This window comes from Micropterus dolomieu, linkage group LG05 (assembly GCF_021292245.1).
Source record: "Micropterus dolomieu isolate WLL.071019.BEF.003 ecotype Adirondacks linkage group LG05, ASM2129224v1, whole genome shotgun sequence".
Lineage (NCBI taxonomy): Eukaryota > Metazoa > Chordata > Actinopteri > Centrarchiformes > Centrarchidae > Micropterus > Micropterus dolomieu.
Genome location: NC_060154.1, coordinates 28,501,273 through 28,519,522, shown reverse-complemented (window position 1 = coordinate 28,519,522; position 18,250 = coordinate 28,501,273). Strand labels below are relative to the sequence as shown.

The following is an 18,250-nucleotide window of genomic DNA, read 5'->3' as shown; positions in this document are numbered from 1 at the left end:
GTCTGAGGGCGAAGGAGCCAGGCAAAGCTTGGTCCGGTACTTGGAGATTAGATCAAACCCCAAAACACTGCACATCACTTCCCCACATCTGGTCATCATTAACTGCAGCGTATGTGTGTTGTGCGGTTGTGTATGCACATTTGGTCGTCTGTTTACATTAACGTCCCTACACAAGAGTGTGTTTTTGGTGTGTGTACATGCTAGCATGTACTTGACTGCAGTAAAGGGGAGTGTCCTAACGCTGAGGCCCAGTTCGGCCGCTCAGGACCGGTCCATGCCGAGGGAGAGATGGAAAAAGAGAAGTCATACAGCACCAAGCTCCAGTTGTTTTCACTTAGGATCTCTGCTGTGGCCTCCCCTTTCCACTAGAGAGGGGGAGGAGGGAGGAGTGTGTGTGTGTGTGTGTGTCTGTGTGTGTGTAAGAGGGGAGTGGTGGTCCTCTCCTTGACTTTGGGAGTCCAGCCAGAGCCTAAAGCCCCCTCGATGTTCCCTTGTTCAGCCTCTCATTCATTCATTCACTGTATTGCGGAGTCTCTGGGGCTGCGAGTGTTATCATAGGGAGGGAGCTTGCAGGTGGGGGGGCTGAGGTAACCACGGTCACATTTTAATTATGACCTAAACTGAGATGGGGTGATATCATGAGTGCCCAATATCTAGTGGACTGCCAGAGCTTTTCAAATCAGCTTCCCCTCTGAGCAATGACATCAACAAGAGACCTGCGGTCAGTTTGAGTCAACTTTATTGACTCACGAGTTTAATATAAATCATCAATTTAATGAGTGTGAGCTAGAGCCAGACTGACACATCAGCATGACCGATATTGGCCGATTTAAACTTATTGTGGATATACTGCATACACGTCAGCTGATAGGTAACATGAAATTGCAGTAGAGAAAATACAAAGAGATTTGCAGTGATTTCACACATAGTTTGTCCACCAAATGTGAATATCTGCTGTTATTCTTAGTACTATAATATTGCCTTTGAGTTTTAGAACGTTGGATGGACAAAACAAGCCATTTGAATATATCAACATGGAGTTTAGGCGATTATGATGACCTTTTTTGATCTATAATGAAAATAATTGTTAGTACATGCTCAGTACATTATCTCAGCTCGCTCAGCTATATAGATATAGGTGTTGACAGAATTGTGTGGATTGTTGTTTTAACTGGACATTGGGATTCACTGCTGGGCAGAGCTATAGACACAGTCACTTTTTAGCACAGAAGTTCTAGTGTTGATGTTAGAGAAGCTGCTGAAGATATTGGTCAGCAGAGATTTGCTGGTGCAGAGTAGGCAGCAATGTTCCCTGCCCCACCAACACTGTGCCAGTGCAGCGGGTTTATTTCCCATGGAACAGATTAAGTAAACACAGATATGCAATAAACAGTGAAAAAAAACTCAATTTCAAAGGCCGTGTTTTATAACACAAAGGCATCTCTTATGCTAGGATGGCAAACAAAACAAGCAGCCTTTTCAAGAGCCACATTTCTGCACTGGAAAGCATCCCAAAGAGCTAAATTTGATCTACGAATCAAAGAGGGCCACTTGTGGCCAACTTTGTGCATGGAAAAACAAAACAGCCTCAAAGACCTGCCATCAAAAGTAGATTTACTGCTTCACAACATCAATAAATTGCATCCCTTTTTATGGATCTGGTAACATTTAGGAAAAGTTGTAATGATATGATCTATATTGCCAACCACTAAAATAAATGATAATTTTCAACTGTACAAGTAGTACTACTTCAGTTTGTGTACAAAGATTTAATAAAGAGCATACAAAACCTATAATAAGTGTATTCACTTTACCATGCATTAAATGTAATCTGCTTTAAAAGTAAACTTTTAGTGTTATTACATTTAAAAATACTCATCTGGCAGAAACTGCAGTGGATCAAATCAAATGTACTACTAAGTGAATGTGTTGACTTTCAGATTGCTTATCTTTCTAAGGAGTGAGTATCTGTGATTAAATGTCTGTGATGATGCATCACCTGAAAACCTGCTGAATAAGGGGTTTTGTTTTCCACATCGGCTGCTGTATTCACTGCCCGAATGCCAAGCAGCTTACTTTATCATTAAAATAATCATAAAACTCAAAATGTGTGATTTTAAACTAAAAAGAAAGTGTTTCTACTCGTCAAGAGTATAAATCTTTTTACATCAAGTGTATACTGAAGACATTGATGTATGAGCAGATCCATTATAGGAACCGTGAGTAAAACCACTGTATATTATCAGTTGTATGCGGTGCCTAAGCTTTTTACGGTGACAAGTTTTGAACTGTGGAGTTCAACTGTAGTCGACTTTATAAGTAGGAAAAACCCTTTTCAAGTCTTGCTTAGGTGACATCAGTGGTCTCTGCGGTGCAATGTGCCCCAAGGTCAGAATTAAACAAAAAGAAGTCATTACACAGGGGTGCTTTCTCATGCTCTCACTCCATAACGAAAGAAAACTTACATAAACAGAAATATCAGAACTGTCCCACCTCTGGCAACGGCCTACAGCTTCAAACATAAGTCATGAGAACTTCTAGGGTGCTGTCTGGTTCTGTTAAAATAGTGAACAAAAGTCAAGACCGGACAGACATCCAGCAGAGTGTTGTTCCCCATGGGTGTTCTTATATGAGAGTCGTGTAATTTAATTTCTCATCATAAAACATAACAATCTGTAAATCAAGTTTGCAAGAAAACACTACACACCGCTGTCTTTTGCTGGCAGCAGTTCAGTGTGTGCTTCCTCTCTCTTTTACTTGTGGGGATGAAAGCATTACAGGCCACTCTCTGCATTCTTAGCATAACAAGTCACACGGGACAGATAACACCGGAGCGATGGGATGGGGTGAAGGGAGGCAGAGAGGACGTCCTCTGGCCAACGTCCCCTCTGAAATTAAAGTCCTCTATGATGACCTGTCATCATCCATTATGCGAGATGAAAACTAAAAGGTGTTCTTTCTAAGAATAGCACCCATTGTGCCGGAGTCTTGGACATGTACCAGGCTCGCCTCTTGAATTCGCCCGTACACAAGCGCTTTTGTATTGTTTGTTAAGACATCATTACAGCTAAGTTCACTTTTGAAAGCCTTCCAGATGGCTTGAAATAAATGGCTGAGCAGAACTAATCAGAGTCACTAGGTTCATCCTTTAGGACACTGTCAGTTTACAGAATAGCTGCTCTTTCAGCTTCTCCTGGTTCAGGTTTCTTTATCACATTCCACAGAGAATTGCATTTCAACACAAGGCAATATCAGCAATCCACTGATCCTCAGGCTGACTCACAACATGCATTGTGTTCTTTTTTGAATAATTAAAATGAACAATGTGTACTGTGCATCTGCATACATGAAGGTCAAGATACAGTACATTAAATTGCATTTTATTTTGCAGTTATTCCTTCTCCCGAAGCTACCCAAAGCCCACCGGGTCGTCCTAATGATGGTAAGTTATTTTACAAAAATGTCATACTAAAATATTCTTACTTTCTACTCCACATTTCATAATATTGAGTTGAGTTTTAATTTATTTAAAATATTTTTACATATTTGACACAATTTATTCATGTTATAATTTATTCAATAATGTCTTATTTATTTAATTGTGATTACTTTGAGGCACCATAGACTTTCTGTTTGAAAGCTTTTAAATATTTCCAAGTTGCCATGTATCATGTATGAACTGTGTCTTGCTTTGTTTCCCAGACATACTGTATGTACTGGACACTCCGACAGTGGTGGGGATCGCCTTTGCAGCCTTTGTGATTGGGGCCCTGTTGACCGGGGCCCTGTGGTTTATCTACTCACACACAGGTAGGTCCTTAACCTGCTGCTCCTCGGCCCCGCTTCACCTCTCTACATTAATGAAAAGATAAGATGCAAAGGAATGTCCGAGTGTCTCAGTGCCAGAAATGTACCGCTGGGATTGCCAAACATCCTGCTGCTGACAGAGGCCAGTTCACAATAACATATTGACTCCTCTACTGTAAATATATCCTGTTGGTCAGCAGAGCTCTTCTCTTTCCTGCCTTTGAATGTTTCAGGGGCTGCGTGGTGGTCAGAGAATATTCTCAGTACAATGGCTGCAGACTAGTTGGAAATTCCCCTTGTTGGGTTTAGTGGGCCCTCACAGGAAAAGACACACAATCTGTCCATTAGATGCCAAGACCTTCCCCATCGTCCCCAGCCTGCTGACCCCAGCTGACCCCTGAGAGGAAGTGTGCTGCCTCTGAGTTCACCGTTGCATAGAGCTGCCCTGTTCTGGTTGGCCTGACTGCTTGACTGGTGATCCGCCATGCCATTGACCTGTTGCTCTGAGGCTGATGTGTTCTCCATGGACATCTTTCATAAACGCAGTCAGGATGTTTTAGTTCAGAAGGCAGGGCTTTCAGAAAATACAACAATGTGAGTGTTTCAGTTAATGCTAAGTTTACAGTTTGGAAGACGCTCGCAGTTAGTCAGTGTTTTGGGTCAGAAAATCACCCTCCCTGATAGTTGTGAACGTAGCAAAGAGACAGATACTTGTCAGAAGTGTTTAAAGTTCCAGTCATGCTAAGTCACTTCTATAAGTGTTTACTGAACAGAATCATGTAGCAGAAAAGATCAGCTGTCAGATTTTAGTGCCCTTATCTTTATCATAATATTGGTATTGGCTCCTCTTTAGAAAGCCACTTTATTTAAGCTTTATGGGTTTCCTAGAGTGACAAAGAACCACGTGCCTTGTAATTGGCTGGTTTTCCAAAAACATTAGAGGTCCAAAGGGAACATGTGAAGAGAAACAGGTGTAGGGTTAGATAGACTTTCATGACGCAGGGAGAAAGGCACATGTTCCTGTTGATGTTATCAAAATAGGCCTTAGTTGGGCGTGTTAAGCAGTCTTGGCTGAAATGACCTTACAAGGAAATATTGGCAGTTCCATGTAACCCCCAAGAATGTAGATCCCCCAAAACAACCACCAAAAATATCAGTTCAGAGTGTATTTTAAACTAGTGTACAGAGTAATGAAACATGAAAACAGATTTGGGTCTATCCCCTCAGGGTCTGAGGACAGTGTTCCTGGCCTCTTTACTCATAGTCATTATTTTGGGGGGTTTTGTATCCATTACAGTTTAATTCCCTATAAGGCAATTAAAAATATCAATGCTTTAAAAAGCGCCCCACACTATATTATTTGACATTTTGCTCATGATCTTGGCACATCCAATAGGTCTGCATTCTGCCAGGGCTGCAGGAACGTCTGCCAAGAGAGCTGCTCTCCACCTCTGCTCAATTGGTGAAATAACATACAAATGAAACTTTCAAACCAATTGTAAAAACACCACTCACATGAGGAGAATTTTCACACATTATCTGCTCTGAAATCCATACCTGCGCTACACCATTAGAAAATAATGGCGATCACACACTGTACAATAGTAAGTAAGCTATCCTGACAGACATGTACACACCAACTTCTTTTTTTAGCCATGCTTGCAGTAAGGTTCTTAGGTTGGCAATGTTTGGTCCTCCCCTTTGGTTCAGATTGAAATATTCCAACAACTATTGGATGGATTAACATAACATTGTGTCCTGACGTTCGTGGAACCCAGAAGATTGATCCTAATGACTCCTCTAGCGCCACCATGAGGTGGATATTTGTAGTTTGAGCGAAATACCGTGACAGCTGTTGGATGGTTTGCCATGACGTTTGGTACATACGTTCATGTTCCACTTTTGATAAATTACTTACAACTTTGGTGATGCTTTCACTTTTAAGCTAGTGCCACCAGAAGGTCAAAATTTTTATTTGCTTAACGACCTCATACCTGCCAAACTAATGACATTCGCATTCGCATCTAATTAGCAAACGTTAGCATGCTAACAGACTAAAGCAAGATGGTGATCCATTGTTGTGTTGTGTGTGTTTGCATTCAGATATGATTGTCTGGTAAGTCTGTTTAGTCTTGTTATTGGCTGAACTGATGGCTGAGGCTGAGGCAAGTCATGAGATAATAGGAACTCTCTCTATATTTGATTTTAGAGTCCAAAATAATGTATATAGCCTTTGACAGAGTAGTGATGGATACATTTTAATGAAGTGTGACAATAACGTGCTGCTTTTCCACCTTGCACACAGGAGATATGAAGTGTCAGCTGTGTCTCCGGTCTATCTGGGGTTTATAAAGTCACTGATCTGACTTACACACATTTTTGCACTTGTCACATTAGTGCATTTCAGAAGCATCATGGCCTTGAAAGGAGTTTTCTGTATCACATCCTTGGATACTTTGTTTAAGACGTTGTAAGTTTGGGGTGTTGACTGTGCCAAGAGATACTGAGGTTGTGCTTCTTCTTGTGTGATTCCTCGTCCAGAACACAAATTGTCCCTGTCAGACATCTGTTGCAGCAACTGCCTACAGAGTTTTCGTGCACAGTATGTTTCTGTGACATAAAAGCAGCCTTTATCTCTCCTATCCAGAATGATAATATTGGACTTGGGAATCTATATTTCCTCAGACAGATGAGGTGAATCCAAGTCCTTTTTGTTTTGTAGAGCTCTTAGTCCTGTGAGGGAAAGACCGCTGGCAGCTCTGTTCTGGTAAATATTAGCAAACGCAGGGGCCCCAAAGAGGGAGCGGGATGCACGATCAGCTGTGGACACACAGGCCTGTCATATATGCAAGCATTCATGCATAGACACATAACTTTTAGTACCAAACTGTCAGTAGAAACATCTTTGTCTGAAAGATACAAGTTTTTGTGTGCACTTTCTGGGAGGAATGAAGCGAGGAAGCAACCCAGAAACAGACTACAGTAATAATTGTGCCTGCCAAATACTCAAGTTAAACACAGACTTGGCTTTATTTCAAAAGCTGTTCATTGTCTGTCGTTTTCCGTAAACAAATGTAAGAACCTTTATTTGCCCCTTCATTTTAAGTGTTTGATCCCGAGAGTCTACGAAATGAAATGCTTATTTAGGCATAGAACAGTAAACCAGTCCGCGGTTTGAGCTCCAGTCAGAAGTCCCTGTCTTGTGTTTGTTCTGCTTTATCTACTAAAGCCAGGCTAATTGAATCCAGATAACTAAAGAAATCATCTCCATGAGCGGGGAGTCCTCTTCTCTTTTTGTTCAAAATATCATCTGTCAGACAGGATGTGAGTAGTTGTTTCTGGGCGCTCTGTGGTGACATTTTTTTGGTATCAGCAGTTGAAAACACTTTGTGTGACTCTCTGGCAGATTATGCTTAAAGATGGTAAACGTTAGGGCAAATTAAGTCCAGAGTTCTTCTTGCATTACTTTGCACATTTGCCAAGTTTTTTGTACTGAAAACTAGTTTCGCTTGTAGTGTAGTGTCTAGTGCTTGAGTAAAATGTATTAATCTCCAAAAAGCTGTGCATAAAACATCAGGAAAAATAATTTTATTTTAACTCAAGTATAAGGTTTATGTCAAGTAGTGACAGTCATAGTAAACAGTAGGAGATTTAACAGTACATTTGTTTCTTTTAAAATTTAAGAGTACAGAGGATTTGGAGTTTCCACCGTCTTAGAGGAGTGCAATTTGTAGATTTAAACAAATGGATTTGTCATCTTCCTGTCTACCTCTGCCTTTCTGTAATATATATATATGATTTTTTTTCTATCTCCCTCTGGTCCAATCCACCCCTGCCTCCCTCTCCACTCCCTCTCCTGCTCTACATCTAGGAGAGACAGCTGGCACACAGCAGGTCCAGAAGTCCCAGCCGGCCTCAGAGAACAGCAGCGCAGCCCACAGTATCGGCAGCACCCAAAGCACACCCTGCTCCAGCAGCAGCACTGCGTAGCCCAGGACGTGACCCAGCGGGGGCGCAGGGACTGGTTCGTTGATCTCCTTCAATGAAAGGAATTATTTGTGGAGATGCAATTAGAAGGAAAAAAGTATGAAAAAAGAAAACACACTAACGCCTTTAGTCCTTGTATAAATTCATTTTGTGCCACACAAGTGTGTGCAGGCAAACCTGCTGTTACTGAGCTGCAATAGTAGCGAGACCCAGCTTGGCAGCCTCCCCTCACATCTAGCACAGCAAACTACAAGAAACAAATGTGAGTTTATAGCAGGCATTTCTTTCGAATCCAAATGCTGGCGTTGTCTGACCACAACACAGCCTTTTGTTTTGACCTTAAATGGTTTGATTTAGGCAGTTTGGCACAAGCAGGGGTAATCCAACAGCAAAGCAATCAGGCTGCAGTGATGTCAGAGTTAGTAAGTGAGATGTTGATGGCGGGACTGTAACGCGTTACTTTATGACATGCAACCCTGGAGGTGGCGAAAGAGCAGAGCAACCACTATTAACATGCGGACAAAAGTGCAGTATGAACGGAAGTCGTCATCTTGACACACAGAGATGATGGCTTTTAAAAGATGCAAGACATTGTAGGTATTGAATGTATACAGAAGAGTAAATGCCAAAAAATGTGAAAGACAAATGTGAAAGACATGCTGATGAAATGCCACGTTTAATAATGTACTCATTTCAATCATTGTTCCCTTATAATGGTTTTATATATATTTCTATGCAGTAGTCATAGAATTGCATTTCAGCAGGTCGGGGTCTGAGTCTCAGTTTCATTAATGTTACACAACTTCACAGGGGCATTGTGTGCTACATTTAACTAGTTGTTAACAGAATAGTTGGGAAATACGTTTATTTGATTTTTATCCAAAAGTTAGATGAGAAGGTCGATGGCTCTCGTGTGTGCGTTAACGATGAAGCTCGATACAGGGGGTGAATAGCCTAGCTTGGCTAGAAGGCTGGAAGCAAGTTAGCTCAGAGAAATAACTTTTAAGAAAAAGCTGCAGCATAAAACTCCCCCTAAAACTGCAAATTGTCATTTTAATTTTCTGCCCTGTATGCTGGTTAAACAAACAAGGTGTTTATTAGTTTGCTTTAGAGGGGGTTTGTAGGTGTATTTTTTTTAGCTTTGTACAGAGCCAGGCTAGCTGTTTACCCCTACTTCCAGTTTTATGATAAGCTAGGCCAATCTCCTCCTGGCTCCAATCAAGAGCTTCAGAGAGCTCACACTCAAAAAATTAAGCGAATAAGCATATTTCTCAAAATGTAAAAATAGTCTTTTAAGACCTGTATATTTCTGTGAATATTGTAAATAGTCAAAAATGTTGCGAGACAGAATGTGTACCAATTCAGTTTTTGTACTTCTGTATTACACACTAGATTTACCTGTGTGAGGTGCAAATTAACACCATTTCTCATTTTAAAAGTGATAAAATAAGAATTGAATGAAATGAATTGAAATTGATGAATGACAGGTTAAACTTAGGGTATAATTTAAGATCATGAGTTCAAATCATGGTTTTAGTATAGTTGACGTAATGTCTGCTCCTTTACACTGTTATAGTCGTTAATTTTTGCTAACTTTTGCAGTTAATCTATTGTTTAGTCTATACAATGTCAGAAGATAGTGAGAAATATCCATCAGACCAACAGTCCTGACCCCATGTTCTATTTTAAACAGAGAAAACTGACATTTGAGAAACTGCAAAAAATACATTTTTGAGGTTTTCCCTTGATAAATGCCTTAAATGATGATTCTTTTTCTGTCATTTGACTAATCCATTATTCAACTAAATGATTCAGCTCTTCTTTACACATTCAGCTGATTGTTCTTTTATCAGACAGAGTCTGAGGAAGAATAGATTTGTTACATTATAAAACCAAATGTACAGTGTATGGATTTTTTTTTTGCCCAGTACTTTTTGTATTAATCTTGGCACTGACAGTATTGAATAAGCTGTAGCTGAAGCTCATTGTTATGGACATAAAACTGCAACACCACGACTACCCCACCATCTTAGTATAATATGAATGTTTTCTATAGTGCCTTCTTTTAACCTGTATGTGTTTTTATCAGACTGCGGGTGGGAGTAACTGGGCCTTTGAATTTGAGAAGTTTGCCTGTAACAATTTTAATCATAACAAGAAAAACAGAATGTATTTTATCTTAAAGCTTTTTATTTTTTATTTTTTTTTATTATGTAAACATGTATAGAGCTTTCTAAAGATGGAAGAGAGTATAAATATATATAAAATATATATATTTGTGTATAGAATTATATTTTGGAATATATTTACCAAGAGAAATTTATTGTCTTCTATGAGTGTAAGTACTGTGAATTGTGGATCTGCTCATACCTAACACACCTTTGTGGGGGATTTATTCAGTTTATTCATAAAAGCCCCATGGCATGTTTTATGACACTTTGACTAATGAAAATATAATAATCAAAGAAATAATACATATACAAGTATTAAGCTTTTTTTTAAGAATCACAATCTGTGTCTGTTTTACTGACCCAGAAAAATGAAAAATGTTTAAATATTTTTACCTATATTTTCAATAGTTTAGCAGTTGTTTACAGTAAAAACAACTTTGACTTCATTTGAAGAATGTGTCATAAAACATGTAATGAGTTTGTTATGAATATCGTACATAAATGCTTTTCAACCTGCAGGTAATTGCTTCTGTACATGGAACACAACTCCTAATGTTTTGTCTAAACATTACTACTTTATTTTCTGATTTGGAGGGAATTTTGAATTCCTCACTTTGCAATATCGACTTATTATTGAAGTAGTTGCAGATTGATTACTATTTTGTTATATTTACTAAAATATTTTCATATGATATAAAGAAATCAGATGTTATATAACCTTGCTAGATGAGTACATTTAAATACAGAGTTCCTATCCTTGAAGGGAAGCTGTAGCAATGAATATTAAACTATGTTTTCAACACAGTATTTGTAAATGATGGAGTTTATTCTAAAAGTGAGTAACAAAAACCAGATCACAAACTTGTTTAGGGCCTTCTGTTGTCACAGCAAAGATGTTTGTCCTCTTCAGATAATGAAAACAATCAAACCAAGGCTGAGCCACTGATGGCAGTAGTTAAACCAAAGTGAAAGTGGAATGTATAATAAGAGTCTACGTATTCATTGAGAATGGAGGGTGGAGAAAATCCAACTCTGTTATTTTGTTTCTGGAAACTCAACTGTTTTCAATAACACTTGAGAAATATTTTTATTAAGTCATATTAGAACCACTTGTTTTCAGAGCAACATTAGAACTTGTTTGTTTAATCGGGCCCGTTGCCAGGTGTGTTCATGCCCAAACCCTGTTCTCTAAATCTCTATTCTGGTTATACAGTAAATACACAGCAGTGATATGTAGTGCACTGTTGCTGTTGTCAGGCAGAATTGCTTTGTGAACAACAACACTGTGTCCCACTGTATACAGAACTGACATAGTGATAGATCCATGTCGCGCTGAGTGGGAATGTGCCGCAGCCTATAATCAGCGGCCATTGTGCGATTAAGGCTTGATGACTTTCCTGTAGTTTTGAGGTTTCTGTTATCGACTGTGGCAAATCCATCTCCCATGTGTAATTATCTCCTCCACCCCCCTCGTGTCATGCTGTTAAGTGTCTGAGCCTCAAGTTATGTTCTGGATCTAATCTTCTCATTTGAGGTAATTTGGGGATCTTCTTTCACCCAAACCAACAATCCATGAGAGTTGCTGTTCAAATATCAACATTTCTCCCCTGCCTGTTGCCTTAGTGCATGCTGGGAAAGGCTCCAACCCCACATTCGTGTGCTGAAATAGTAAAATATACCTTCATTATGACTCATAGTTAATGCTGATCTGATAACAGCTGTAATTGAAGCACACATCCACATTATCTAGTTATAGAATATTTTTTTTTTTTTTTTTTTTAACCATTTGACTACCTCATGTTTTTCTATGAATGTGTAATTTGTGTCCTATGTGTGTGTTGGTAAGTGTGTTTTTTGTGCATATGTTTGAAATACTTATAGATTATATTTCAGTTGGATGATTTGGGGCCCCTACGTGGTTTTATTGCAGTTTCTCGTTTCTTTTTCAATCTCTAAGCAAAGAAATTAAGAGTGTGGGCTTTCCCACGATGCCAAGATTGCCTTTTTTTGGGGCATTGTAAATGTGTAAAATTTTGGTTAGCTATTGTTTCCTTTTAATTTTTGGAAATTTTTTATATGCTGTAAATACGCATGCTATTTGTATACCCATTATGTCCAATAAACTTTCCTAATAATTTACCGGGTTGCTGTTTGATGATTTCTCTGCCACTGTGCGCTTGATGTTCACCATATGTGAGGGTGCAGTGTGGACGCCTCCTGTATGGATTTGTTTTAGGACAATGAGCTGCAATAACGATGTGTTAGGCTTGGCTCTGTTGCGGTGAAGTCATGACTCGTCTCTGGTGAGCTCATAACATGATACAGACCATGTGGACCTCTGGCTTGAGGTTTTCGGGGGAGGTAGGCCACGGAGATGAGTGCAATGCATGAGTCGTCACCTCTCTCCCCGCCCCACCGGCATTCGCTCCGTCTTTGCTTTTCATTAGAGCTCCTTGGAGACGGCTGTAAGCAGCATGCCTTGGAGTAGATTTGAAAGGCTCTGTGATTATAGTAGAAGAGAAAGAGTTATGCCAGCTCAGGTTTGGGTTTACTGGTCCACATATCGCAAATCCGTCTGACCCCTTTAAGGCCTCTGTGATGTCACATCTGTGTCTCTTTTCCCAGACTCGCCCTCGCTGAGGCATCCTCATGCTGCAACGGTCTTGTCCAACTGATGACTCATTTATTGAGTTCTTAAACAAATCATCCAACTCATCAAGTAGATTGTGATTTCATTATTTTTACCAGTGTTCCCCTATGGGTACCTGGACCACAAATTTGTTGTTTGGCTTTTACATTCTGCAGCTAATCCATTTAGTCACTGATTGCATGTGTCCCAGACAAAAGTGCATGACAAATACAGTCTGAAATTAAGAATGGCTTTTTTTTTTTTTTTTTTGCTGACAGGACTCCAAACACTGACGCAGAGGAGGCTAGACTAATTTAGACCAGACCTTTGCTCCTAAACATGATTAAATAAGTTAAGAGAGATATTTTGCAAGTTTTTTTGGCTGGTTTACAATATCAGAAGGGGATGAGACCTGATTACCAGGCTGTGTGTACCTATCATCATAGCACCTCTTCTTGTCCCATGGGACACAACGGTAATGTGGTTGCAACCATAACAACACATCCTGCAATGAACTGATGCCAAGGAGACATACTCTGAAGATGTTGCGTCACAGAGTCGCACATTTACACGCTTTTTTAAATAAAAAATAAATCCAAGGTAGCGAACAATTCACTGAATAATTACAAATCAAATACTCCATGTCGTGTCGGAGACATTTTCCTAATCAAAGTTGTGATGTCATTAGTGAAAATACAGTTTAATGTACCTTCAACTGCTTTAGCGATTCCTGCTCTGCTTAGTCACACCTGTAATGCAATAGTGATGTGAAATGTCAGCCTGCTAGGTCTCCATATGACGTTTGTTCATATGGAGAAATAGCTAATCTTCCAATAGCTTTAACACGTGGGAAATAAAGTCTTGTAATCCAGTGCACAACATCGCACATATTATCACTTTATAGAGTTGCGAAGTGGGAAGAGCTATTTCACGCACCATTGGTTCTGAAAGTAAAAGTCCCGTTTATTTTCACCATGGACAGTGTTGGATGAACCATGGATATCTGGTTCTTAGATGAATAGTGACTGAAAGTTACATAAAAAAGCATATGGTGAGAAGTTCACTACAACTCCCATGGTACATTGGTGAGAAACATCTGCATTAAAACGTTCATTTTGTTTTAGTTAAAGTTTAAAGGCCCTGAAAACGTATTTTCTCAATGAATAATGCGGTCCTACAAGAACACGATATTTCCCACCAAAGTTAGTGCAGTTTGGGTCATTTCACTTGAGAGGTTTCTGGATTTGTGTTTTTCACTGGGATCCTCTCACTGGTTTGAAGCGGACGGCTCAATAAAATCTGATCAAAGACATACTGCACAGACCTGGTGAAGCGGATTAGCTGATGTTTTGACATCAATAAATAATACCTGCAACCTTTTTTCCCTGATACTGAGATTTAAAATCCTAGTTTTCACAGGATATGTTTGGTGCACTGCTAATGGTGGGCTTAAGCTAAAGACACTGCTCAAAGTAACTGATAACACAATGTGCACAATGTTTTGCTCTCAAAAAAACCCAAACAACTTTGCTCCAGCAACAGAGGCAGAGGCTCATGGGTATTTATATAGTTATGTTTGGTGGAAAAAATTGAGGACATCGGTAAAAAAAAAAGATCAGAGATAAAAAAAGAAACAAGGTCCAAGGCATTCTACTGGCAAACCATTAAAGAGCCGTTATGCAGATGGCTATTTCATGGTCAGTGTTTGTACATGTTAAAACAGAACAGGAACTACTACACATGTAAAAGCTAACTTTAGAGCACTCACTAACCAAATCACTATATTAAACTAAATTTAGCCTATTGTACAAAAGTCCTGTAAGTGACCATGACGGCACAGCATCAGCCATTAAAAACAGAACCATGTTAACATCACCAAAGCACTGCAAAGGTACTATAGACTCCTTCTCTAGCTGGCTGGATTGAACGTAGCTTTCTCTCCCAGAATCTGTCAGACTGGACAATCAGTGCCTGTCCACTTTAGTTATATTGATTCAGAGGCACGCAAAACTCCTCCATGTGTGTGCGCGTGCTATTGAAAATGTTTTTGTTTTTTGTTGCAAACAGGAGTGCGCCACATGTACACACCCTAGTAAAAAATGGGGAAAACATTAATATAAAAGTTCAAACATTTGTATGATAAACCAATGCGTTTGTACGGGTGCTCCAGCGCCCTCTGCACCCCTACTTCCAGCGTCCGTGCCTCACCAGTTATTAACAGCTGAGAGTAGAAAAAGCTCCATTAGGGAACTGAAGAGGTGGGTTGAAACATGGTGTGTGTGTTTGTCACTTTGAATGACAACTTTCACATTGCTCGTAGCCATTTGAACAACTGTTCATAGAAAACACTGCTAAGTGGAGCTTTAATGCTTTTAAGAAGCTTCTCTGTAACATCAAATTGAATGCTGTGTTGTTTATTCTTGGTTGACGTAAAGCACTTTGGACACCTATTGGTTGCTGTAAAGTGTTATATAAATAAATGTTGATTGATTGAAATGTTTATCAGATGAAGGATCCCCAACATTCACACAGTTATGCAGCGATATAGATGCAATATTCAGTCTCTGGTGAGCTATTCCTCAAATTTGACTTTCAACAAGTTGAATATATTAAGCAATAAAAGTTCTTATCTGGTCCAGTTAGCTTTTTTTCCAGCTGGGGGAATTCTTTTTCAGCCATGCTGAAACTGTAGCCCCTAACTGAGGTATGCTAACTTTAGTTTTACATCACAGCTGGGTCTTATGCTGCAGAAAAATATGATTACGCTATGTTTCATGTTGCAGCCAGAATCCATAAAACAGTCTCATTTTGCTGAATTGCAAACTCTGTTTTGGTTGTGGCACATGGGTACTGCATGTGTGTATTTTTTTTTTTTTTTTTTAGAAATTTGAGGCCCTAGTACTTATTGCTGGAGAGCACTAGAGTTTTTCCAGTTGGAGGCAACAGGGGGAAAAACTAGCCTAAAATTGCACTACTCATAATGAAAAAGCTCATAACTAGTTTTATACCACAAACATCTTCCACTCATTTAATGTTAGCGTCTCTCTTTCTCTGTTCCCCCTTTTTTTCATTTCCAAGCTGGACCTTTGAATGTACATGTGTAATATGAGTGTCCACACACACACACTGATTGATTTGATTCCCAAACCACAAATGCAAACTGAAAATAAAAACAAACTGGAAAAAAATGAGCCAGCACTCACTGTTTGGACAAACTGTCTTATGTGCGAAAGCTGTTTATATATCTGCTTTTCAAATGGAGTACTTCAGACACCAATAGAGAAATTTAAGGCCGACAACTTCCAATGATTCATTACCATTAGACTCATCACATAAGCTTCATTTGCTGCTCCTTTCATCCATCTGCTGTATGCACATGACATTTACACCTGGTCATATCTGCCCCCTACACAACACAGCAAGTTTTTTTTTCATCTGAGGTGGTTGTGAGTTTATGTTTCCGCTGGTGCGGTTAGAGTCATAACTTTTTAGGAGGAGCACAGCGGCACACGTGGTTTGTGCAGACACATCATTCATTTTCACTTGACCAACTTGTGGCTTCAACCCCAAAGTGTCTCAAACCACCTTGGGAGGCAGATTAGAGTCCAGAACCGTTAAAGGTTTTGGTTGCATTTATACTTCTTTATTTTATTTTGTTATCTCATTCATCGATCCAAGAGGGGGCTGTGTAAATGAGCTTATACATTTGTTCATGATTTTTTTTTGATAAACATTGATTGTTTAGCCATTCTGAGTGACTGCTAAAACTCATACAGAGTCGGAAGGCCGCTGTTTATTTTCAGTAGAAGGAACTTTTGCAGTGCTCATTTGAATTTGTTCCAACACAAGCATATCATCTGTGGAGCAGATGACACATTCAGGCTGCAGATGGTGCCTGCGTGTGTGTTTGCTGGTTTAAAATCCTGTCTTTTATTGGTATTGGTTTGCCAGCCGGCATTTGGAGCTTACAGAGAATAAGTTATTGAAGAGGGTTAAAACAATATGTAAGAAGTGAAAGTTTTATTTATTTTTACCTAACCAACCATAGGGAAATGCATTGGTAAACCTATGTAATTGATTGACCAGATAAAATTATTTATTTGTGTAAAAATCGATTTATTGGAGGAGAAATTACAACACATTCTAAATATTTGAAACAAACAATTATAAATAAATAAATAAAAATCACTACCCAGCCAATCTCTTCCCAACTCCTCGTTGTGTAGTGTTCAGGCTCCTCACACAATCCAGTCCAAAGTGAATGTGATTAGAATGAAAAGAAACAATTACATTAAAGTTGCTGGACAGGCTGGTAAATTCAAATATTCAAAGAGGAAAACCGATTGTGTGAGCTGTGCAATGTGTGGAAAGTGGAAAGTGAGTCACATTATGCACCAGATACAAATTAGGATTTGAGAGAGCTCATTTTCCATAAAATGGCTTGACAAAAATCTGACCTTGCAGATAGCAAGGACTATGAATTATCGGGGACACTGATTCTGGAAAGTCACACTGCTGTAAAAAAACAAAACAAACAAAAATTTCACCAGCACTGTATGTGGTAAATGTTTTTGTCAGTTACTTGTATGAATGCAAGCTATCTTATAAACCCATGCAGGCTGCACATACTGGGATGCATGACACAATAATGAAAATGTAAGTAATTCTTTCATAGGTTTTATGAATCATAGGCAGTTATTATGAATATGAGATTAGAATATATGGAAGATGTTGGGCCCCTTTTAACAGTATGCAGACTGGTGCTCCTCCAGAGGAGATTCCCCAGGAATGTCTGGAAATATTTCCACAGAGTTTGGATTAATCCACTGACTGATATGAAGATCTTTGAAAAGATTGTTTGGAAGATTGTATTTTTAGGATAGCTGTTGAAAACTGGCAAATATATCATTGATATATAGATTTTCAACCTTTCTCTGTCCAGTATTTAAAGATTGTTTCCACGGTTTGGGATGTTTGTGTTGTTCCATAAAGGCGTGTTTCTAAGTCTTTAGTCAAAGGAATGAATGGGCTTCTCACCATAAAGTGAGGGTTTTAAGTATAATCGGATTCTTAGTAATAGTAGGCTACATTTCTTGTACACACAGGAATGGCGCGACATTCAATTCAATTAAGTCCATTAGAGTTCACATTCTTCAGAACAGAGCCAAAGCCATACTGGCCTGGACTGAGATGCAGATAGTACCATGTACAATTTGAAAGGTTCCGTCCAATGAAAGTGGATTTATTCTTGCAAAACGTTAAAGTAACCTTTGACACACGGAACACTCTGTGTGTCTGTTCCATTTAACCACACTTCTGTACAATCAGATATCTGGTAAATTCTTGATGAAAAGCCAACTCTTTCTGCTGTCAGGGCCCACATGCGACAAACACAGCACAAGTTGCAGGAGGGAGGGCCAGACTTCATTAAGATTTGTTTTTCCATCCAGAATCCTGCATGGAGTTCAACTCTGCACTGCAACCAAACCAAATAAGCCAGGTCCAAGTACCCGCTCCTAAATACAACCAGATGTCTGCCCTCGACTAATAATCAGAGAAAACAGAGACCTTTCCTACTATTGGTCCAGTGGAAGCCCCAGCTGATCAGTGAAAGCTGTCATCCAGAAAACAGATGTGCAGACTGTGTGTAGAAATT

General features: G+C 39.3%; 1 protein-coding gene across 3 annotated transcripts in view; it reads left to right on the top strand.

Annotated features, from left to right (window-relative positions):
• tgfbr3 (transforming growth factor, beta receptor III) overlaps positions 1 to 12,104 on the top strand; it is an 87,266-nt gene extending 75,162 nt beyond the window's left edge. For all 3 annotated transcript variants that reach the window (XM_046048902.1, XM_046048900.1, XM_046048901.1), the window contains exons 15-17: positions 3,392 to 3,442; positions 3,703 to 3,810; positions 7,679 to 12,104. In XM_046048902.1, the coding sequence (XP_045904858.1) occupies positions 3,392 to 3,442; positions 3,703 to 3,810; positions 7,679 to 7,797 (278 nt within the window). In that variant the 3' untranslated portion in view covers positions 7,798 to 12,104. The remainder of the gene's footprint in view (positions 1 to 3,391; positions 3,443 to 3,702; positions 3,811 to 7,678) is intronic.
• The last annotated feature ends 6,146 nt before the right edge of the window (positions 12,105 to 18,250 follow it).